General features: G+C 41.4%; 1 protein-coding gene across 4 annotated transcripts in view; it reads left to right on the top strand.

The window, feature by feature from the left end:
• The first annotated feature begins 20,748 nt into the window (after window positions 1-20,748).
• SH3D19 (SH3 domain containing 19) overlaps window positions 20,749-24,554 on the top strand; it is a 147,885-nt gene continuing 144,079 nt past the window's right edge. For all 4 annotated transcript variants that reach the window (XM_069493702.1, XM_069493701.1, XM_069493697.1 and 1 more), the window contains exon 1: window positions 20,749-21,108. Coding sequence is in view for 2 of the 4 variants with exons in the window: in XM_069493697.1 (XP_069349798.1) it covers window positions 20,997-21,108 (112 nt within the window). In the remaining 2 variants the exon portion in view is untranslated. The remainder of the gene's footprint in view (window positions 21,109-24,554) is intronic.

Raw genomic sequence — 24,554 nt, 5'->3', positions numbered from 1 at the left:
TTTAAAATGACACAATCCATTCAAATATATCCATGTATCCTTCCGATGTCAGAATAAAGTTTGGGGACTAAAAGAAAGTTTTCTCAAAGTGAAACCTTATCACTAGTGGATACTGGCATTTCAGGCAAAAACAGAAGCTATCTATAGTTCATGGAGGTTGGTCCTGATGGGAGCCTGCCTGGCCTCTTCCTGTTCCATGGGTGCTCCAAACCTGCCACCAGAGCAACTGGGCCATGCTGGGAGATGCATGCAGTTCATCTCTTGGGAATATAAAAACAGGATGGACTAGCGTTATCAACATATCCTGAGAGCACACCCTCACACACATGTGATTTGTGTAAATATGTCTGTTTGGCTTTGAGAGATTTTGTAAAATAGAATACAGAAATGTAGAACAGGAGTATGAATTCTGAGTAAGGAGAAGATTGAAAAGAGAGTGAAAATTGCTTGAACTGTTTGCTTTGTTCCAGGAGAATTTTGCCATGCTTATGGATTTATTATGGAATAACATTAAATTAAATGAGTTACTAAATGTGAAGTACCAAGGCACATAGTAGGCACTCAGTAAGTGCCATACCTACCATTGCAATTACCAAACTTTGAAGACAAGATCTAGAATAAATTGCCACCAGGAATAGACACAATCAAGGACATGTAAGGATTCTCTTAAGAAACTGCACACCCACCCTTCAGTTAGAGCCTAAGGTATCTGACATTTGCTTGTGCAGAATTAGAATGAATGGTCTTAAAGACAAATCAGCCCTGACACAGAAATACTCTTGGAATACGTGTTAGGCCAGTTAACCCACAGACACTCAAAAACACTACCAGGGTGGAAGAATGTGTGGCTGATATCAGAAATGATCCAAAGCTTCTAGGCATGGTTTCAAATCAGTATCAGTTATGAAGCTGCACTAGCCCCAAGTAACCCCAGCATTTAGCAATCCCACAAAATAAAATTCTGACTTCAGCGTGGTAGCAAGGAAAGGGATATTTTCCTTTCAGAACACTATGTTAGAGCATCGGTCATCATGATGGAAGATAAATCACAGTTCATCTCCAGCATTTATCAAAGTGCCCAAGACATCATGGACACTCAATGTTTATTAGATTAATGAATCTCAGTTTTTTGGAATGTTTGACATTTGGTTCCAGACAGAGATGATGGATTGAACAAATGCATCTCATTTGACTCCCTCCAGAACCCCACTAAAACCCACAGGGATGGGGAGAGAAGGAGAAGAAGCAGTAGCAACAGAATTTTGGAGGGTAAAGAACAGTAATAAAGGACTTGGCAGACCAGAGAAAACCAAATACTAAGTTAGTGACATTGCAAACTCCTCTGGATATGTAGTGAAGATGAAGTGATGAAATAAAGGAACTAGTTGGAGGCTGGAAACTACTTAAGAAGTGGTAGAACTTTTATATCCTCTCTCCCCACTGTGTCCCTCCTCCACCCTAATAGAAGCAGAAGTTCATCCCTTTCTTAGCCATAGCTGAAGGGGCTAGGGAATCTAGAGAGAAAACTGGGATTAATTAATGCAGGCATACCAGATGCTCAGGTCCTCTCCAATTCCTGAAATGCTGCAAGTCAAGCCTTACCCTCCAAGCAGAAGATGGGAAAGGCTTCTCTAAGGAACATGAACAGTCCAAGAAGAAAAAATCCCTAAAGACAGTGATATAAGGGTGGATATGGGATACAGTTGGAATTCCCCAACAAAGTACTTACCTGTATCACCTTACAATAAAGCTCATGATCAACAGGTCTTCCCCAAAGTACAGAGCTTCTAATCAACTTTTTATTTTCCCATTCTTAAATATGAGCAGGCAACTAGTATTACTAAGCATCTGAGGAAATGCTCTAACATGAAAGATAACAGAAAGACCTAAATTGCCAAATTGAAAGGGCTCACCAAGTACTCCCAGCTTAATGAATGGACACAAACCCATACTAAGCATATTACCATGAAATTTTAGAACACTAGGTACAGAGACAAAATACTCAAAAATTCCAAAGAGAAGAAGCACACACAAAGCAGTAGGAATCAAAATGGCACCAGACTTCTCAACAGCAACCCTGAAGCTGGAGGACAGTGGAGCAATGACTCCAAAATTTGGAAGGAAAATTTTTCTTGGCTAGAGTTCTATACTCAGCTAAATCATTTCTCAAGAATAAAGGTAGAATATACATAAATTCTCCAAAAGCTTTCTTTCCATGCAACCTTTCTCAAGAAGCTAAGGGAGGATGTGCTAAATTAAAAAGAGGGAGTAAGCCAAGAAAGAATAAGATATGAATTATAGGAAAGCATAAGATCCAACTAAGGAAATAGGTGAAGTGAATCCTCAGGATGATAGTCTGTCAGCTATATACCAGATGGAGGGAGCAACAAGTCCAAATTGTAGCAATGTGACTCAAGAGACAAGGGAGGTTATCACTGAGATGTCAACTGCCCTTATACCACTTTTTAAAATCTGTGGATGGAATGCCTGGATGAGCCTAATTCAGGTTGTTATTTGTATTTCATTTGCCTTATCCATGTTTTGATGGAGTTTCTGTTCTCCTACCCACCCGTCCCCCACTATGACCCACTGCCCAGATGAGCTGAGGACACTAATTGAACCCATAGAAGTTTTCTTCTTTGACCTACTCCAGAACTGGAGATGGGCTTTGGTGAACTTAGAAGGAGAAAATATAGAGCCACCTTCTGCCCCATCCATAGTCTTGCCAGATGTCCTGTACAAAGGCCATCTTCCAATTGCTCCAACTGTACTGAATCCTGTGTTTCCTAAGTCTCACTCATGACCTCACCTGTTGATTTCCCCAGAAGTGACACTTATACATTTTCGTGGAAGCTGAAGCCAGTTTATGGCCCAGAAATTCTGTTCAGCTTGTCTTCTTTGAGATCTTGTTTAGTAGTACCATCATGCTGTTGTTATCTTATGCATCTGGGTTTGTGCTTGCTACTCAGTTTCATATTAACCACATACCGTAGTTGACAAAAGATTTGAGAAAAAAAGAATATTTAATAGTGATATTCCTTACATACCTCAACTGTATCCTCTCCTGGGACTTTAGAGTTGGCTTCCTGAGGGTTCAGCCAATGAGTAGTGGATTGAGATGGAAAGAGTCTGTGTTGTAGAAAAACAGCTTCAATGGGCCATAAGCAGACAGAAAAAGCTCCATCTTCTCTGCCTCCGTTTCATGTCCCACCTCCAGTTCCAAATCTTCACTTACTGCCAGCACCTCGACCCTTTCCAGGAAAACAAACCACCTAAATGATAGCAGCAATGCTGCCCAGGGACCGAGGGTTTGATAAAGAGAGGGAGCTAAGTTCAAAATACTGGCCTTCCTCATTGCTCCTCCTGTCCACCAGGTCACTCTGCTGCTTAAAACATCCGGTATGGATCTCCATGCTCCAGCAGTGGATCTCTCAGTGTGGCGCACAAGGCTGTTCACAATTTCACCTCTGCCTCTCTCATGAGCTTCACCTGCTGCTGCTATAGCCTTTTTCTCTTGGCCACAGCAATATTCAACTACTTGTAAGTAAGTTCCTGTGTTCACAACTCTGTATTTTGGTCATGCCTGGAAGTCTCTTATATCCACCCCTCTTCTTTGCCTGGGTAATGTCTGCTTATTTTTAAGACTCAGTTCAGGCATAACCTCCTCCAGCAAGATATCCCTGCCTTAGCCACAGCTCCTTCCCAGACTGCATTAGATGTGCTTCCCCTGTGCATACCTGTGCCTACCACATCATATTGAAAATGATCTCTTTATCTCTCTGTTTCACATGAGACTTAACTCCTTTGAAGGTAGGGACAAAGTCTTCCATTTACATAACTCCAGTGTCCAGCACTGAGCCTAGCACAGAGTACATTCAATAAATATTCACTGAATGTAATTTTTTTTTTTTTTTTTTTTAAGAACAAGGTCCCACTATGTCATCCAGGCTGGTCTGGAACTCCTGGGCTCAAGTGATCCTCCTGCCTCAGCCTCCCAAGTAGCTGGGCCTATAGGCATGTGCCATCACACCCAGCTACTGAATGTAATTCTTATAAATCCTGTCATATATTGAAAAACAATATGCTCACATTATATTTTTAATTTTAAAATAATAGACTATTTTTTAGAGCAGTTTTAGGTTTACAGAAAAATTAAACAAAAAGTATAGAGTACTGGGTCACTTTGCCCCCAGTTTTCCCTATTATTAACATCTTGCATTAATATGGTAAATTTGTTACAATTGATGAGCCATTGTTGACACATTATTATTAGCTAAAGTGAACAGTTGTAGAATTCACTTTTTGTGTTATACATTCTGTGGGTTTTAACAAATAGTTACATTAGTATCATACAGAATAGTTTCACTGCCCTGAAAATCCACAGTGCTCCACCTATATATCCTTGGTCCCTCCCTCTACTGCCCCAACCCCTGGAAACCACTGATCTTTTTACTGTCTCCATAATTTTGCCTTTTCCAGAATGTCATAAAGTTGGAGTCTTAGTATGCAACAGGCTTTTCTCACTTAGCAATTTGCACTTAGGTTTCCTCCATGTATCTTTGTGGCACATTATTATTTTCAATCTTAAAAATAACTCTACAAGGTAAGTATTTTTACTAGATGAACACCTGAGATTTGATGACAGGATGTGACAGTGCAGAGATAGCCAAAATACCAACAACGTCATACTATCAATCCATTAAATAAACATTCATTAGGCCCCTCCTTTGTGTCGGACATGGTGTTTGCCTGATTCAAAGAAGATAATTTCCTAGTTCTTGAGGAACTAACAATTTAGTGTATAAGACAGGTATGTTAAAAAAAAAAAAAAAACTCCATCATTTCATAATATAAACAGTTACTAAAAGGTAAGTATCTTGCTGATATAAGAATTAATTCAAACCAGGTGTGGCTCATGCCTGTAATCCCAGTGTTTTGGGAGGCCGAGGCAGAAGGATCACTTAAGCCCAGGAGTTCAAGACCGGCCTGGACAACATAGAGAGGCACTACCTCTACAAAGAAAAAAAATAACTTGGTGTGGGCACACACCTGTAGTCCCAGCTACTCAGGAGGCTGAGGTAGGAGGATTATTTGAGCACTGGAGTTGAAGGTTGCAGTAAACTATGATGTCAGCACTGCACTCTAGCCCCGGCACAGAGCCCAGTCTCAAAAACAAACAAACAATAAAAGAGGTAGGGTCTAGCTTCCCCCTTCCCCAACCTGAGCAAACCTTTGTAAATGCTTTAACCAATATAATATGATGAAAATGGCTGAGTGTGACTTCTGAGCCTTGGTCAAAAAAAAGCATTACATGTTTTGCATCCATTGAAGTACAGAGAAGAAAGAAAGAAAGAGAGAGAGAGAGAGGGAGGGAGGGAGGTGGGGAGAAAGAATCCAGATAATGTAGGCATTTAGTACAATAATGAAAAATAACAAGTGCCTGTAAAATGTTAACTATTATTATTATTTCAGTCAGTCTAAATGCTAGATACTGCTATTTCTTACTTTTCTGAGCAATAAATAGTTCAGAGGAGTTAATTATTAATAACTTGCTCAAAAAAATCCCCAAATGAGGAAGTGAAACTGAGTTTGCCCAAAGCCCATCTTCTCTCTTCATTCCTGCTCCTCTCAGTGATCCTGGCAGAAACAACATCTCAGTGATCCTGTCATCTCCCAGGTGAGACACTAAAGAGAAGGGTGTGTTGGGGATAGTGACAAGTTGAGTGTGGCTGGAGTACAGAGGGTGGGGAAGGGAGCAGTGGGCAGTGAATGCTGGTCCTGGTCAAGCTACTGAAGTCCTCCAAGTACTGAAGTTCGTAAAATGTGTCAGTCCCACTAATCTGTTCATGATATTTAGCTCTAAGAATTGCTGAAGCTGAGCATTCCCTTTGTAGTGCGTGGAAAAAGACAAGCTCTGTGCAAGACATTTTTGGTCTTGCTAAGGTCAGTGGTGGGTTTGTTACTGAGGAAGAATTCTGACGTTTGCCATGGAGACGCTATATAAGCAAAAATGTTTGTCTTCCAAAAAGCAAAATTAGAGGGAAGCACACTAAATCAAGATTCCATACATAACAAGTTTTGCAAATAAACACCAGTTTGAAGAGAAACTTCAGAAAATGAATTTGAAATTGACCAAGTCCAAGTCCTTAAACAAGACTCACCCTCCTCTGCCCCAGCTGGTTGGACTGCTTACATGTGGGTACACGTCCTTTTGTCATCTATGACCTCTTTATTTTGAGAAATAGAAATAAATAGAAAATTTACCTTTGATCTCTATTATACCCTTGAAAACATCATATGCTTTAAACTGAAGGAGGTGGATGCCATTTGTACTCTCCTAAGAAAAAAAGAAAATTAAGTTCTGCCTAGATATTTTTAATAACACATTTGGCATTAATTTTAATATAACAGAAAAAGCATTAGCATTGGGTTTTAATTAAGAACAATTTTTCAAGAACATTACCAATGCCTATTTAATCTGATATATTTTAAAGTATTATATATTAATAACAAAATAGGTCATTTCAACATAATATTTTCTTATTCTTATAATAAAAACTTATCCATTTCTGCCAATATTTATTACTTATTTAACCTGTTTTTTATTGAAGATCTACTCTGTACTCAGCCTGGTGTCAGGCGCTAAAAATATAGTCACGTTAAAGACAGACACAGTCCCTGCATTGGTGGAGTTTACACAGCCTGAAACATTAGAGTTTGGTACAGAAAATTATACCAAAGGGTTAAAGTTAGACATTTTTATTGCTATGTTGCAATACATTTGTCCAGGTGAGTACATAGAAAGTGCTTCTCAAACTTTACTGTGTGTGTGAATCACCCCGGGATCTTACTAAAATGCAGATTCTGATTCAGTAGGTCTGGGGTGGAGCTGCTATTCGTTATTTAAACAAGCTGTCAGGTTATGCTGAGGCTGCTGGCCTGCAAACCATGCTTTGTATTGGGGGCATCCAATATTAGCATGCAAGATTGTAAGATGTAATATCAAGAAGTAAGGCATACAGTAAGATTAAAATGTTTCTTTTCTTGGGCTATAGAGCATTTGGTAGTAATACACGGGGGAATGACATATATCTACAGTCAATTATAATACTAGACAAATGTGAAGTATTCACAAGGGGAAGTAGAAAGTGGCATGGAGGCCAAAGAAAGGAGAAACAGCATCCCAGTTGGAGAGGGGAGTGGGTTCAGGAGTTCCTTCCTTAGGAAGGTGAGTCTGTAATTGAGCCAGGAAGACATAGAGGATGTCTACTAGTGGAGTAGTTCAGGATGGTGCTTCAGGATGAGTGTTGGTGTTGGAGATTTTGTGAGTCAGCTCAGGGTTGGTTCAGAGACCAGCCAGTTGTCCTGTTTGGCAGTTCTTCCATTCAGGGAAGCAGGAAAGATAGGGATATAAAGTAGACCACACCCAGCAAGGCCAACTCCAGCATTCCTAAAGATGAATCCAAAGACCCAACATTTCTTTTTATTCATTTTCTCCAAATATATAACACACAGCACCTTGATTTATTGCTCAGGGCTTGTCTGGTATCCAGTTCAAGTATCTCTATGTTTCAGCTCCTCTGGCTAATGAATGATACCTTCCTGCTGCTATTATTTCTCAGTTCAGTGCTTTTCTCTAGCGTGGCACTTATTTGGACAGGATATCTGTTATAGACTTCTTTACATTGGCCTCAAGAACCCTTTTGCTGAACTGTGGCTGCGGGGACCCTGTGGGTGCTCTCATCATTGGAACATCTGTCAAGACGGGTTCCACATTCCTGCAGCAGCAGGCTTGCTGCTGCCCCTGCTGGATGGGTGTAAGGGCTCCCATTCACATGATCTTCCCAGCCCCTATTGTCTTCTCAGTTATATTACCTCCTTGATCCCTGGAAAACATCTGAGGTTGCAGTCCGATCAAAATGAGGGACAAAGGCAACGAAAGAGTCAAAGGCAGAGTACTGAGGAGGAGCCATGGGGAGGTATGTCTGCCTTATTCACTTCTGTGTCGCCCCTGCCCAAGACACTGCTTAACCATAATAGAGGCTCAACAAACATTGGCCAGATTTTAAATACAGATTTTGCATAATCATATCCCACTGATTTTCAAGACATTATGGATTAAAACAGCACTCTGTTTAGGAAACTTTTTAGGCTAAAGAACTTTCCCAGCTGACCAATATTTTCTGTCTTACATCATTTTGAAGGTAGAGGGGATAATGTTTGTGGGAGACAGAATTCCAAGATGATCCCCAATGACCCTCACCCTTTTGAGTGTGGGTGGAACCTGAGGATATAAGGAGATATTACTCCTGTGATTATGCTATGTTATATGAATATTTTTCTGGATGGGCCTAATACAATCATATTATATTATGATTTAAAAGCAGAGAATTTTGTCTGGATGGTTGCAGAAGAGGAAGCCAGAGAATCAAAGTGTAAAAAGGAGTCAATCTGGCATTACTGGCTTGAAGATGGAAGGACCATGTGGAAAGGACCTGAGAGAAGTTTCCAGGAGCTGAGGGGCAGCAGGAAAATGGCCACTTGAGCCCTGCATCCACAAGGAAATGAATTCTGCCAACAACTTGAATGACGTTGGAAGCAGATTCTTCTCCGAGTCTCCAGATAAGAGCCTGGCTTAGGCCAGGCATGGTGGCTCATACCTGTAATCTTAGCACTTTGGGAGGCCAGGGCAAGAGGATCACTTGAGGCCAGGATTTTGAAACCAGCCTAGGCAACACAGCGAGACCCTGTCTCTACAATAAATTATAGCCAGGTGCGGTGATGCACACCTGTAGTCCCACCTACTTGGGAGGCTGAAGCAGGATGATCATTTGAGCCCAGGGGTTCAAGGTTACAGTGAGCTATAATCATCCCTTTGCACTCTAGCCTGGGCAACACAACAAGACTTTTCTCTGAAAAATAAAAATTAAAATAAAAAAGAGCTTGGCTTAGCCCACACCTTGATTTTGGCCTTGTGAGACCCTAACCACAAAACCCAGTTGAGCCTGTCTTCGCTTCTGACATATGGAACTGTGAGCTAATAAGTGGCTATTATATTAAGCTGCTAAATTTGTGATAATTTGTCATACAGCAATAGAAAACTAATACAATGCTTTATACCTCAAGGCAGTTTATAGTACATATGTATACATGTATACATATGTATTTACAAGGTGCTTGCATGATATGGGCATTTAACTTGTCTGTATTTTACTATATGTACTGGAGGAAAAATAATAATTTAAATACGTGAGCAATAACCTCCCATTGGTTATTCCACTCAATAAGCTATCAGCACCATCGACAGAATGCACTCCCTTCTTGCAATCCATTCCTCACATTGCCTGATGAACAACCTCCTTTCTTGGTTCTCCTCCCAGCTCACTAGACATTTCTTTTTAGTATTTTGCAGGTTTCTCTTCATCTTTCCCAACTCTAACATTCCTATATACCCTACACATACATATATTACCCTACATGGTGGCATAAACAAAATATATATACAGTTTTTTGTTTTTTCTTGTCTTTTTTGTTTTGCTTAGAGACAGCGTCTCACTCTATTGCCCAGGCTGGAGTGCAGTGACACGATTATAGCTCAATGCAGCCTTGAACTCCTGGCCTCAAACAATCCTTTCACCTCAGCCTCCTGAGTCACTGTTATCACAGGCATGACAGTTCTTTATAGGCAATTAAAAGTTATTCATGGGTAACTTTGACTATCCCCTGCTTAAAAAGCAATTTCACTCTGTCAGTTTTTGTCATCTAAAATTGGGAGTCACCCAGCTATTTCAGTGTAAAGTCAAGAGGATTTGTGAATTAACTTGCCTTCACTTTGGATCTCTTCATTAGCTCTAACCCTGTGCTGTCCAATATGGTCGCCATAAGCCACAGGTAGGAATTTAAATTTAAGTTTTAGCTGGGCCTGTAGTCCCAGTCACTCAGGAGGCTGAGGCGGGAGGATAGCTTGAAGTCAGGAGTCGAGACCAGCCTGGGTAACATAGCAAGACCCTGTCTTGAAAAAAAGTTAAATTCTAATTAATTAAAATTAAATGAAATTAAAAATTTTGTTCCTCAGTTACACTAGCCACATTCAAGTGTCCAATAGCCCATGTGCTCATGACTACCACATTAGACAACACAGATACAAAACATTGCCATCATCACAGGAAGTTCTATTGGACAACAAAAAGACCCATACCTTTAATTGTCATTTGGTCTGTTCTACTAAAATATCCTAAACTCATTGCTTTCCCATAGAGGAGATTTTGCAAAGGAGTGATATGAAAAGTGCATTCTTTGGAATCAAATTATCTTGAGTTTAAATCCAGCTCTATTGTTGTAGGCTCTGTGACCTTAGGAGGATTACTTGACTTCTCTGTGCCTCCATTTCCTTACCTGCAAATTGGGATAATAGCAGGAACTATCCCTTAAGGTTGTTGTAAAGATTAAATGATGTGATATATACAATGTACTTAGAATAATGCATAACTCTTAAGTACTTGGTAAATTTAGCTATTATTTTTTGTATTAGTTTTTGAGTTTTTCAGGGAAGGGGGGCAGTGGGCAGAGTCTCACTCTGTTGCCTGGACTAGAGTGCAGTGGCATCATCATAGCTCACTGCAACCTCAAACTCCTGGGCTCAAGTAATCTTCCTGTCTCAGCCTCTCAAGTAGTTGGAACTATAAGCACACATCATTTTGCCTGGCTAATTTTTTAAAAATTTTTATACAGACAGAGGTCTCACTATGTTGCTCAGGCTGGTCTTGAACTCCTGGCCTTAAGTGATTGCCCCACCTCAGCCTTTCACAGTACTGGGATTATAGGCATGAGCCATCATGCCTGGCCTGTATTAGTATTGTTTTAGAGACCTGCATGGGATTAGTTGTACTTCATTAATCTGAAGATTCATGACTTTTACTAATTCTGGACAATTTCCAGTGATTATCTTTTCAAATGTTGCCTTTCCTCAATTCTTTTCTCTTTTCCTTTCTAAAATTCTTGTTGGACATTCACTGTATCTTCATTATATCTTTATAACCCTTATGTAAACTCAGTTTCCTTTTCTATAAAATGACAATACAAGTAGTATCTACCTCATAGGGTTGTTAGAATTAAGTGAGTTAAGATATGTAAAACTTAGAATAGTATCATATGTGTGTCAGCTATTATTAACACTCTGGTTATAGCTCTTTATTTATTTTTGGCCCTTGGAGACTTCCCTTAATTTATTAGGGATATTTTGTAATACTTTAGTCCATCTATTAAATCAGAAGTTATTCCAAACTCTCTTTTGGTTGCAAGCTGTGACAAGCTGTGACATGTACCATTTCTTTTGTTTGAAACATTTTCCTTCCCTCTTACCTACTTTCATCACTGGAGAGTTTAATGTCTGTATTAGTCTGAATTATACTGTGTGCATCAGAAAACCCAAAATAACCATAGTTTAAAAAATAGAAGTTCATTTTTTCCTCAGATAAATGAAGTCTAGAAGTATGAGGTCTATGGCAGGTACACCTTCTCCATAATCACCAGGGGTCCAGGCTTTTTTCAGTTGCTCAACATCTGGCTTCATCTGTGATCCAAGATGGTTGCTCTGGTTCCAGCCATAACATCCAAATTCTAGTCAACAGAAGAAAGAGGTGAAGAAGGGTATGCCTCTTCCCTTTAATATTTTTGTCTAAAGTCATACACACCATTTCCTATTGGCTAGAATTTAGACTACACTGGAGAATGTAGTCTTTATTTTTGACCACAAAACACCAAGGAGGTAGCAAACATCGGGGGAAACCAGTGGTCCTTGCCACAATGCCTCTCCTATGTTCCCTCTGAGATTGTATATCCTCCCTATCTTGTTCAACTCTAGGATGAATGACTTGGCCTGGTTTTCCTGGGACTTTTCTGGAGTTAGCACTGAAAGTTCTATGTCCCTACACCTCCCTACACACACATGTCAGCCCTGGGCAAACTGGGACGATTGGTCACCCTATGTTACCTCTACTGTGACTGTCATACCATGAGTTCCTTGAAGAACAGACTGTGTTTGATTCACTGCTGCATCTTCAATACCTAGCCCAGTGCCACACGCATAGTATGTATTCAATAAATAGCAAATACTTATGTAGTGCTTTTTATGTGCCAGGAGCTGTTCTAAGTGTTTTATATTATATATATGTTATGAATTGAATTGTGTCCCTCCCCCCCCCAATTCCTGTGTTAATGTCCCAGACCATCTGAGTGTGACCTTAGTTGGTATAGAGTTGCTGCAGATGTGGTTAGTTCAGATGAGGTCATATTGGAGTAGGCTGGGGCCTTAATCCAATATGACTGGTGTCTTTATAAAAAGGGAAAATTTGGACACAGAGACATGTATACAGGGAGAACACCATGTGAAGATTAGAGTTATGCTACCAAAAGCCCAGGACGAACCAGAAGCTAGGAGAGAGACTAGCTCCTTCCCTAGATCCTTCAGAGGAAGCCAGGCCCTCCAGGACATTGATCTTGGACTTCTAGTCTCTAGAACTATGAGACAATACATTTCTATTGTTTAAGCCACTCAGTTTGTGGTACTTTGTTGTGGCAGCCCCAGCGAACTGATGCTCATTTTAATCTTCACAACTTCTTTGTGAGATAGCTATTATTATTATTTGCACTTTACAGATGAGGAAACTGAAGCATATGGTAGTTAAGAAAATCAAAAAGTTGCCAAGGAGAAATAAGGAGAAAGGTATAGGCGAACTGAAAGAAAGAAGGGAAGAGGAAGGAAAGGGGAAATTTTTGGAAGCTAATATATGGATAGGAAAAAAGAGAAAGAAAAAAGTAGCAAAGGAAAAGGGTCAAAACTTGACCTGACCTGAGCTTCTAAGAGTATTAGAAGCTCCAGGTCACTGTATAAACCATTAACATTTTTCTTTTTTTATTTTATTTTTCATTTTGTTGAGACAAGGTCTTACTCTGTCACCTGGGCTGGAGTGCAGTGGTGTAATCATAGCTCACTGCAACCTCTAACTCCTGGGCTGACATGATCCTCCTGCCTCAGCCGTCCAAGTAGCTGGGACTACAGGTACGCACCACCATGCCTAGCTAACTTTTCTTTTTATTTTTTTGGGCAGGCTTTTTGTCCTGGGAAAATTTTTCTGGTTTTTTTTTTTGTTTGTTTGTTTGTTTGTTTTTTTTTGTAGAGATGGGATCTCTAGACTGCCCAGGCTGGTCTCAAACTCCTGAGCTCAAGCAATCCTCCCACCTCGGCCTCCCAAAGTGCTAGGATTATGGACATGAGCCAACCCACCTGGCACATTTTTTATTTTTAGATATGTCAAGAGTTTGAATAATTCTTCAAAATGAGGGAGTTAGGAAATGCTGCCTCATTTTTCATACTTGCAAGTATTTTATTGTATTTTGAACATGAAGCCAAGCTCCTAAGTGCCCTGGTCTTGATTTTGCAACATAGGCTTCCTTTTTATTTGAGGGGAGGGACTAGTAATAATCATTCGTTCTGCAAATGTGACTTTGAGAGTTGTGGATTTTATGCTTATGTGCTTTATGGATTTGTTTTTGATGGATGAAATAACACTTATTTTTTAAAAGTTTTATATATTATGCTTCCTACCTCTAGTTTATATACATGTATACCTGTTGAAGCTGTAGCTGAACTGCAAAGTCAGAGACAGTACTCTGAGAAGATGGGGCTTAATCTTCCAGAATGTAGTACACACATGGTATTGGAGACCTTTTCATGGTGCTGTGTTTCCAACCAGAATACATGGATCTGGGAATGAAGGGGTGGAATCAGGATTGGCTGCACTTACAATCACTCCTGGTGACCTACTGGAGACTTTTTGTTTCCTGGTCTCTATGGGGTTAGAGATTCTGTTGTCAACAGGGGCACACTCTCACCAGAGGACACAGCAAAGGTGCAGTTGAATTACAAACTACAGCTGCCATCTGGGCTCTTCAAGTTTATTGTTGCAAGGGACCAGCAGGTGAGGAGAAGAGAGATCATCTTGGCAGAGCTTAACTCTGATCAACAGTGGGAGGTAAGGCTTATTTTACACAATGGGCACAGGGAGGTCCATGGGTGGAACTCAAGATGACCCATTTGGGTGCTTCATGGTTGTCTGTTCTCCTGTGATCAATCATAGCTGTGAAGGGACAAGTGAAGCAACCCCCGCCTGAGAAGGATATGATTACTAGGGGCTAAGAAAACTCAATAACGAAGGTTTCAGTCATACCACCAGACAAGCCACCATGATCAGCAGAGGTGGTAGCAGAGGGCAAGAGGAATTAGGAATGGATAGTGGAGAAGGGAGACTGTGAGTACTGCTGGAGGACCTGAGACTGTAGTGATGGAGGTTAATCTGAGCTACTCCCTGGACATGTACGGAGAAATGGAGTTGTATGATGCAAGTAGTGGATTGTGGCAGGCACAGAGATGTGCCACTCAAATCTCCCTGCAGGAAAGCCTTTCTGCCCAGGTTATGGTATGCTGACAGCCTCCAGCTGTTAGCTCCTACAGTGTCTGCCTCAGCTTTCAAGCAGCCTTAGCAAATGACTGAGCAAGGTGGTGATTCAAGGGCCTACCAATTTACACTAAAAGTGGAATTCTGATCTTTATTCTAGGGATTCCTGTTGGAGGGGCTTTGTCAGGTCTGCACAGTGGTATGACAGTTCCCCTTGACCAATATTTCTGTCTCCCTTGTTCCTTTCACAGGTATCACTCTCTAAACTTTTTGTACTCCTAACTCTATTTCAGCAACTGATTCCTGGAGAATCCCAAACCAGCACATGCTGCATAATAAACCACAAAACCTCAGTGAACTAAAACATTAAGCATTTCTTACTGCTTATGAGTTTACAAGGCAGCTGTTTTAGTCTTAGCTGAGTCACTCAGGGGTCTGTGGTCAGCTGTTCTTCAGATAAGCAGTTGTGCTGATCTTGACTGGGTTCTCTTATATGTTTGGGGGTTGGCTGGCTATAGGCTGGTCTAGATGGCCTCAACTGGGACAGCTGGTCTTTCCTTTACATCAGCAGTCCCCAACCTTTTTGGCACCAGGGACCAGTTTCATGGAAGACAATTTTTCCATGGCCAGGGGATGGGGGTGGCTAGAGTGTCATGGTGGTGGGATGTGTGGTATGGAGCACAGGTGGTGATGCAAAGCCTGTTTCCTAACAGGCCACGGACTGGTACTGGGACTTGGCCCCAGGGGTTGGGGCCTTATATGTTAGGCTTTATGTGGCTTTATAGGCTTTATATGTTACCTGATTCTCTAGTAAGTTCACCTTGGCTTGCTCACATTGTGGTAGAAGACTTTCAAGAGAACAAGCTGAAGCAAGCAAGGCCTCTTGAGTAATAAACTTGGAATTCACACACTGTCATTTCTGCCGTAGTCTATAGGCCAAAGCAAATACCAATGCTAGCTCAGGCTCATGGGGGTAGGGAACCACTTCTAGATGGAGGAGATACAAAGGCACCTTGTAAAGTGTATAAATAGAGGGAGGTGTAAAGAATTGGGACAGTTTTGCAACAATCTACCATAGGAGAATTCTCTAAAGCACATTGAACAAACAGAAACTATAGCTATCTCAGTCTACTATACTTTTTATTTTTTGCTTTTTATTTTTGTAAGTGAAAATTTAAAAGCACATAGAAAATATGGAGAATCATATAATAAACCACTCCTGAACCTACCATCCTACTTTAATAAATCTTAAAATTCTGTCATGTTCAGAATCAAAACTTTGGCTGGGTGTGGTGGCTTATGTCTGTAATCCTAGCACTTTGGGAGGCTGAAATAGGAGGATCACTTGGGGCCCGGAGTTCAAGACCAGCTTGAGCAACATAGTGAGACCCCCATCTCCAAAATAAACAGAAAAATTAGCTGGGCATGGTGGTGCACGCCTGTAGTCCCTGCTACTCAGGAGGCTGAGGTAGGAGGATGGCTTGAGCCCAACAGTTTGAGGTTGCAGTGAGCCATTATGATGTCACTGCACTTTAGCCTGAGCAACAGAGTGAAACCTTGTCTCAAAAACAAACAAACAAGAACCCAAACCAGAGTTTTGATACCGTACTTTTATTTTTTTATTTTATTTTTTTTGAGACAGAGTCTCGCTTTGTTGTCCAGGCTAGAGTGAGTGCCGTGGCATCAACCTAGCTCACAGCAACCTCAAACTCCTGGGCTTAAGCGATCCTACCGCCTCAGCCTCCCAAGTAGCTGGGACTACAGGCATGCGCCACCATGTCCGGCAATTTTTTCTATATATATTTTAGTTGGCCAGATAATTTCTTTCTATTTTTAGTAGAGACGGGGTCTCGCTTTTGCTCAGGCTGGTCTTGAACTCTTGACCTTGAGCGATCCACCCGCCTCGGCCTCCCAGAGTGCTAGGATTACAGGCATGAGTCACCGCACCCGGCCGATACCATACTTTTAAAATCCCCTATATATCCCTATTCATCCTTACTTTTTCTTCTTTGAAGTCTTCAGCTGTAAACTTTCAATTCCAAATAGTTACTTTTTATTTAAGTTAAAGGACTTGAGACTCATCCCGTCTGGTGATTCAGCAGGAAAAAAATGGAATATTCATTTAGTCATTAAACAAATATTTATTGTGCTTCTATTTGCCAAACCCTATGCAACGTATTAATATATATTTATGAAGCATATTCTTATTTTTTGTAGTTTGCTATTTGCTCACCATTTTGCTTTAGATTAGGCTATATATCTAAAGTGAGAAACTAAGAACATTTTCCTTTGTAATGTGGGCCCTTTTTCAATATCTCTTACAAATTTTTTATATACTTTTAAGTTTTGAAGATGAATCTTATTTTAGTCTGTAAATTTTCATTTCAAGTTTCTTATCATATTCTGTTTGGCTGTTGTCTCACTTGGGTGGGTAGGATGTTTTGGCATGTTTATTTAGTTGCTAGTTGGCCACACCTTTGATTTTCTTTCTTATGATTAAATTGTTCTTCCTTGTAATTCCTGCCTGATTTCTCTTCTTTAATGTGTGCTTTTACAGAAAGTTGGTTAAACTCTTTTTTAAACAAGCTTTGTTGAGATAATTCACATGCCATACAATTCATCCCTTAGTATGTTTACAGAATTGTGCAACCATCACCACTTCTGATTTTAGAATATTTTCATCACCCCAAAAACAAACTCTGCATCCATTAGCCATTACTCCCAATTCCTCCCTGCCCCTCGAAACCACTTACCTACTTTTTGTCTCTATGGGTTAGCCTAGTCTAGACATTTCATATAAGTAGAATCATACACCATAGGAATCTTTTGTCTCAGCTTCTTTAACTTAGCATAATGTTTTCAAGGTTCATCCATGTTGTAGCACGTATCAGTACTTCATTGAGTTTTGAGGCTAATACTTCATTGTAAGGATATGCCACATTTTGTTTATCCATGCACCAGTTAATGAACATTTGGTTGTATCTACTTATTGGCTATAATAAATAATGCCATGATGAGCATTCATGTACAAAATTTTGTATGGAGATATTTTCATTTCTCTAGGTGTAGAATTGCTACATTATATGGTAACTCTATGTTTAACTTTTTTTTTTTTTTTTTTTTTTTGTTGAGACAGAGTCTCACTTTGTTGCCCAGGCTAGAGTGAGTGCCGTGGCGTCAGCTTAGCTCACAGCAACCTCAGACTCCTCGGCTTAAGCGATCCTACTGCCTCAGCCTCCCGAGTAGCTGGGACTACAGGCATGCGCCACTATGCCCGGCTAATTTTTTTTTTTCTATATAGATTTTTAGTTGTCCATATAATGTCTTTCTATTTTTAGTAGAGACGGGGTCTCGCTCAGGCTGGTCTCGAACTCCTGACCTTGAGCAATCCACCCGCCTCGGCCTCCCAGAGTGCTAGGATTACAGGCGTGAGCCACCGCGCCCGGCCTTATGTTTAACTTTTTGAGGAACCGTCAAACTGTTTTCCAAACTAAAACACTGTGGCCCCAAGGAAAAAATTTTTTTCTAGTGTGGCAGTCAATGTGCTAATGACTAATGAACTGAGCATCTTTTCATGTTCTTATTGGCTATTTGTATATTTGTATATATATTCTTTGGAGAATGCCCATTTTTATTGTTTTACTTTTTTAAGAGACAGAGTCTCTTTTGCCCAAGTTAGAGTACAGTGGCACAATCATAGCTCACCGTAACCTCAAACTTCTAGGCTCAAGCAATCCTGCTGCTTTGGCCTCCAAAAGTGCTAGGATTATAGGTGGGAGCCACCGCACCCAGAGCTATTGTTAAATTCGGCTGAGTTTTAAAAAAAATTATTGTTGAATTACAAGTTTTTTTTTTGTATATTCTAAATACAAGACCCTTATTAGACATATGGTTTCCAAATATTTTCTCCCATTCTGTCTTTTCACTTTATTGATGGTGTCCTTGGAAGCACAAAAGTTTTTAATTTTGATGAAGTCCAGTTTATTTTTTCTTCTGTCATTTATGCATTTTGGTGTTACATCTAAGAAATTATTTTCTAACCCAAAGTCACAGAGATTTAATCCTATGTTTTCTTTGAAGAGTTTTATAGTTCTAGCTCTTACATTTAGGTCTATCATCCACTGTGAGTTAATTTTTGTGTATGGTATGAGGTAGAGGTTTAAATTCATTCTTTTGTATGAGGATATCCAGTTGTAAAGACAATTCCTTCCCCACTGAGTTATAGAACTTACCAAATTTTGCCTTGTTTTATGGTAAACTGGATAGATTTCTCTGTCATTGGAGGACAGGAAACACGTTTTGTTCACTTAAAATGAGAAGATGTTTGTGAAAAGCACCTAACATAGGGAAGCTGATCATTAGTATTTTTGTTTTCTTCTTCTTCTTTTTTTTTTGAGACAGGGTCTCAATCTGTTGCCCAGATTGGAATGCAGTGGTGTGATCATAGTGCACTGTGGCCTTGAACTCCTGGGCTCAAGCCATCCTCCCAAAGTGCTGGGACTACAGGTGGTATCACCAGTGTGCCAGGCCTCTTTCCTTCTTTTAAGTCTCCCCACAGCACTTAGCGTGGTACTGGGCACCCAGTGGTTAAATGTTTGCTGAATGTAGAATGGGCTTGAACATGCGCCCCCAAAAAGGGTGTGGATTCCCAGAGCTATGATTGGATGGGAGATCTAGAACAACTTTCAGGCCTTTCCCAACTACGATTCTGAATAATAGTAGAGACTGACCCTGATAGCTTATCGAATCTGTGCTGTTGTCAAGGTAGGGGCCTCCCAATTATTCATCCTTGAAAGCAAGTGACAAATAGCTTTCATTTAAAGTGTACCCAAACACTTAAAACAACTCTAAAGGTCCAGAACCATTGTTTGTTTGTTTGTTTTTCCTGATTTAATTTCCAGTCTCCAAGTGTCTACTGATTTAACTGCTTATGCATTAATAAAGTTTTAACTTGTGGATTTGACCTCAACTCCACAAAATTGATTGTGGTTTTTATGTGCTTGAAAGTGGCAGCAACAACCACTATTGAAAAGGCAAAGAAACAGCACTCAGGTATGACAGGCAATTCTATTTTCAGTGACCCCTTACTCCCTTCTTTTTCTCTCTTACGCGCTTAACATTAGAAACTCTCATAATCTCTCAGAAATAGAGCAAGAGGCTGAAGATAAAGGCCTATTCAGCCTGCAGGAGTTTCCTAAGATTTCATGACCAGGCTATGTTTCTGCCTGCTGCTTAGGTAATCTTTTTGTGAGAGTCTAGAATCTGCCCCTCTCTGTGTAAAAGTATGTACGTGGACCTACTGAACCTAAGATGTATATTGTACAGAGGCACATAACTTTTTGTTACAGTTCTTTCCAGCTTTGAAATACTTTCACAAGAGAAGGAAGCACAGTTGAGGGCTTCAAATTACAGTTTCTGACTCCAGAGCCAGTGTTCCCACCACTTCCCCAAATCCAGTCTCTAGAAAATTAATCACGTATGGGGCTCCTTAAATACATTTTCTTCCTGTCCTTCTAGGGCCGTTACCTATCCTTAAATTAACTGGAATACAGTAATACTTGATTTGTTATTTAACAAAATTTTTTATTAGACTATTTTTAAGAGCAGTTTTAGGCTCACAGCAAAACTGAGCTGCAGGTACAGCGATCTCTATCAACACCCTCCACCAGAGTGGTACATTTGTTACAACTGATGAACCTACACTGACACATCATTATCACCCAAGGGGTTCACTCTTGGTGTTGTACATTCTATAGGCTTAGACAAATGCATAATAACACGTATTCATCATTACAGTATCAAACAGAGTAGTTTCACTAGCCTAAAAATCCTCTGTGCTCCAGCGAGGCTAGATTTTATGAAGGTGAAAAGAGAAAGAAAAAACCGTGCATTGCAGAGAATCAACTCAGCTCCAAGCCAAGTTTGTTCCAAAGTTCAGCAGCTCCCAGCTGTCCCATCTCGCCAAGTCCCGTTCAGGGCAGGTTCCTCCTCCTTTTGTTTAAGTGTCAAGCAAATGGGTTTCCTGTTGACACCGGAATATTGTGAAAGGGCAGGAAGAGGCCAGGCCATCTCCTCTTTCCCCTCTTCCTATCCCGCTTATTTATTTTGTGCACGTTTGTTTTGGTCGAGCGGGTGTTCCCAGCGCGTGTGGCTGTGGGCGGCCTCAGCGGCTGGTAAACCCTCCCCGAGGAGGCGAGGCCCGGCCGAACCCGCCCGGTCCCGGCTGGAACTCTGCGGGGCGGGGCAGGGACAGAGGAAGAGGGAAGACGGGGACAGGGAAAGCCGAGGGGGAAAGGCCGCCGGTGCGCCGCGAGGAGGCGGGGAAATCGGCTCGGCCCGCGCCCGGCCGCTCCCCCGCCGGCTGCAGGTGGAGTTCGCTGAGGTGGCCGTTTCTGCGCCGCCGCCGCCGTCACCTCCTTTCCCGGGGGCCGCCTTCCCCGCGCCGAGGGTGGTGGCGTGGGGAGCCGGGTGCCCGCGGACCGGGGCGCCGGGGCCCGCAGGTCGCCGGCCATCCCCCGGCTGCGCCTCCGAGCCTCGCCCATGGCTGAGGGCCGGCGCCGGGAGGACGAGGAGGAAGAGCTACGCGAGTGCCGCGAGCTTGGTGGCCCGCGCCGCGCCCGGGGCCGCGCGCTCTCGGGCCACTCGGCCGCAGGTGAGAGGCGCGGGGCGCGGGCTGAGCGAGCGGGAACCGGGGACGGGAGGGACCGACGGCGGGGCGCTCTGGGGCCGCGCAGGTCCCGGACGGCGGCAGCCTTTTCACCCTCCGGGATGGGACCGGCACCTTTGACTTTTGGAGGCCAGAGGGAGGGAGCGTGGCCTTTCCATCGTTATCCTCACTTTCGGGCCGAGCCTGAGGAAATTCAAACCGGTCTCTACCTGCTAGTGGCCCTGAAGCTGAAACTCCAAAATTTCCGTGCAAACTAAATCGAGGAGCTGCTGGCTTGGAACGTGTGGCCCGGGTGATTACCTATCTCTGGGTGAGTCAGAGGCCAGTGGTGAACTCAGCGGCCAGAGGCCGTCTTGGTGGACAACGACCCCTCCCGAGGGGTTTGCCCGCCACGCCGCAGCGGGTCAAAGCACGTGCTGATACTGAATCAAGTCTTGTTTCGTGTCCTGTGAACTTCGGACCTGTTGTCCCCTCCATCCCCCACCAGCTGAGCTCACTAGTTTTCTATACGACTTGCTTTATTTTGTGAGACGCCCACTTCCCCGCCCCCAAAGAAAAGTCCAGAATGTATAATAGAATTGCAAAAGGCAATTCGTTTGCACTGAGAATCATTTCGGGGCTTATAATTACTTTTATGATATTGTGTTTCTGGGTACACAAAAGCGGCACGGATCAAATAGTGTGGCGCATAAGTGGAAGAGTGAATAAGTGTAGATCCACACCCCTTCCCTCTTCCCTGGGCGGCTTTTCAATTTAACATAATAGAGAGGAAATTCTTTGGCCCTTGGTTCCAACTGTGTAATCCCAGTTATCTGAAAACGGGAGGGAAGAACAAACAGGGGGATGACAACAAAGGGGCGATAAGGAAGTGGGAAAGATTCAGATGATTCATGGAGAGCTTCTTTAGAAAGTGGAATGTAGTGAATATTCCATAGGGAAGTTTTTCTGTGTGGCTCCCTTGACCACTAAGAGAAAGTTGGAAAATTAGAGAAGACAGTGAGTCTTTGGGGAGCAAATGGAGGGCCTGAAGGGAGGGGAAGGAAAGAAGTTGAACAGATAATGAAGAAATAGTCAATTTGATGCCTTTGGTAGAATCTTGGAACCATAAATATAATCTCCTGTGCAAATTATAAGGCATTTGTCTACATGAACACCAATTGTTTTCAAAATAACTGATAGTTTTGTTCAGTGTAAACCCAGACCTAGTGAAATAATGAATGAATAGTTGCTGGATATGAGTAAATACTTATTGAAAGATTACAATGAAAAAACTACGGAGGTACCGCCATTGACTTACTGATTCGAACAGCGTAGACTACCTAGGATTCCTGTTACCTTTTGCAAAAGCTTCACTCTTTCTTCCAAGAGACTGTACTGTGAAGAGCTGTAATTGGAGTTCAGACTAGATATGATCCAGATGTATGTTTATCATTTAGTTGCAATATGTGTATTTATCCCAAGGCTGGTGGAAATGGCATTTTGTAACTTGTTTTTAACTAGTTCCAGGATTTTCCCCAGGCTAGCAAAAGCTTTTCTGGGTTCTGTGATAATATTTTGCAGAGACAAGACATTGTGTACTTTTTGCATTCCAAAATTGGAATCTTCTAACCATTTATATGCTCTTTCTTCATTAAAGTTTGTGGGGACAGCAATGTTATGGAGTGGATAGAGTGTTAAACTTACAATTTTTGGTTTTATTTCTTTTGCAATAAATTATTTAATAGTTTACATTTAGTTATAAACTGTGCTCCTCTTTCCCTTCATTAGTTAACATGCTTTTCAGACACTATCACATTCCTTACCAAGCTTGGGCATTTGTTAGTCTGTGCTGGATGTTGCTCTCCTCCAAGTGAGAGTATGAACTGACCCAGACGTTCAATTTTTCTTCTGCATCTTCTTTTTTATCTTCCATTTTTCCTTTTCTCAACACTCCCTCCTTCCTCTACCACTTTACAATCTAAAAATTTTCCTTTTCTTTGATCTCACATAACTTGATACCCATAACCTGATGTTTATGGACTTGGGGGAGTCTGTGAATTCCTCCTTTTCTCCCTGCTAAATTTAGGTGTGGTGTGTAAGTGCATCTATTTATTTTTGCAACATATGGAAGAGCGTATAAAATTTGTAGATTTTAAAGTGAAAATTCTTGTAATTCATGCCCAAGTAAGAAACAGAATATTAATTCCTTAGTAAGGGGACTCCCATCCCTCCCAGACATAGCCCCTTCTCTCCCCTAGAAGTAACCATTTTTTTTTTTTACTTTTGTGATTATTATTTCCTTTCTTTGCTATACAGTTTTACCATACACATATGCATTCCTATACAAAATTGTTTAGTTTTACCTATTTTAAAACTTCATATAAGTGGAATCATCCTGTATTTTAATAACCCAGCAGAAAGCAAGTAATGACTTGAGATTATGAAATGTCTGGAATGAGTTCTTTTCTTTCGAAGGCCAAGAGCCCCAGGCATGATCTGAATACAGAAAGACAGTCCTTGTAGGGCCTCCTTAGGAAGTAACTGTATTTTTTTTTTTTTTTTTTTTTTTTTTTGAGACAGAGTGTCGCTTTGTTGCCCAGGCTAGAGTGAGTGCCGTGGCGTCAGCCTAGCTCACAGCAACCTCAAACGCCTGGGCTTAAGCAATCCTACTGCCTCAGCCTCCCGAGTAGCTGGGACTACAGGCATGCGCCACCATGCCCGGCTAATTTTTTTTTCTATATATATTTTAGTTGGCCAGATAATTTCTTTCTATTTTTAGTAGAGACGAGGTCTCGCTCATTGCTCAGGCTGGTCTTGAACTCCTGACCTCGAGCGATCCACCCGCCTCGGCCTCCCAGAGTGCTAGGATTACAGGCGTGAGCCACCGCGCCCGGCCAGTAACTGTATTTTTTAAAAGAAAATCGAGTTTGAGGAATCACGATTTCATCTGACAACATAGGATGATAATTGATTTGGTGCTTACCTTCTTTATGAAATAGATTTGTTATGTTTGCCAGCTTTTAAAATAATAAAATACCTTCTACATGGCACTACGTGAAAATGAAAAGCTCAGTTGATTTTTTGCAGAATTGCAGGAATAATCAAGTGCTGAGGTCAGTTCAGCAAAGGTTAATTCTGTAGCAGTTCATGATTCATGAGATTAATTTATGAGTAGATATAGGAAAGGTGTAAGGTAAATTGGTGCGGAAAGGATATCATTGTTTGCATTTCATGCACTGACGTTAAAGTGTCATGAATCTGGTACCATCTGAAATATTTACTGTTGATGGTATTGATGGTGTATCCAAGATCCTTAATTGCCTATCCTGACATACAGTGGTAATATAAAAGCTAGACACAACACCTAAATTCTTGTGGTGTCTTACTAATCCACTGAGTATCTCTTACAAATAAGGAAGAGAGAGGACATAGGTATACTAATTCAGTGGTTC

This window comes from Eulemur rufifrons, chromosome 18 (assembly GCF_041146395.1).
Source record: "Eulemur rufifrons isolate Redbay chromosome 18, OSU_ERuf_1, whole genome shotgun sequence".
Lineage (NCBI taxonomy): Eukaryota > Metazoa > Chordata > Mammalia > Primates > Lemuridae > Eulemur > Eulemur rufifrons.
This window is presented reverse-complemented; position numbering and strand designations above follow the sequence as displayed.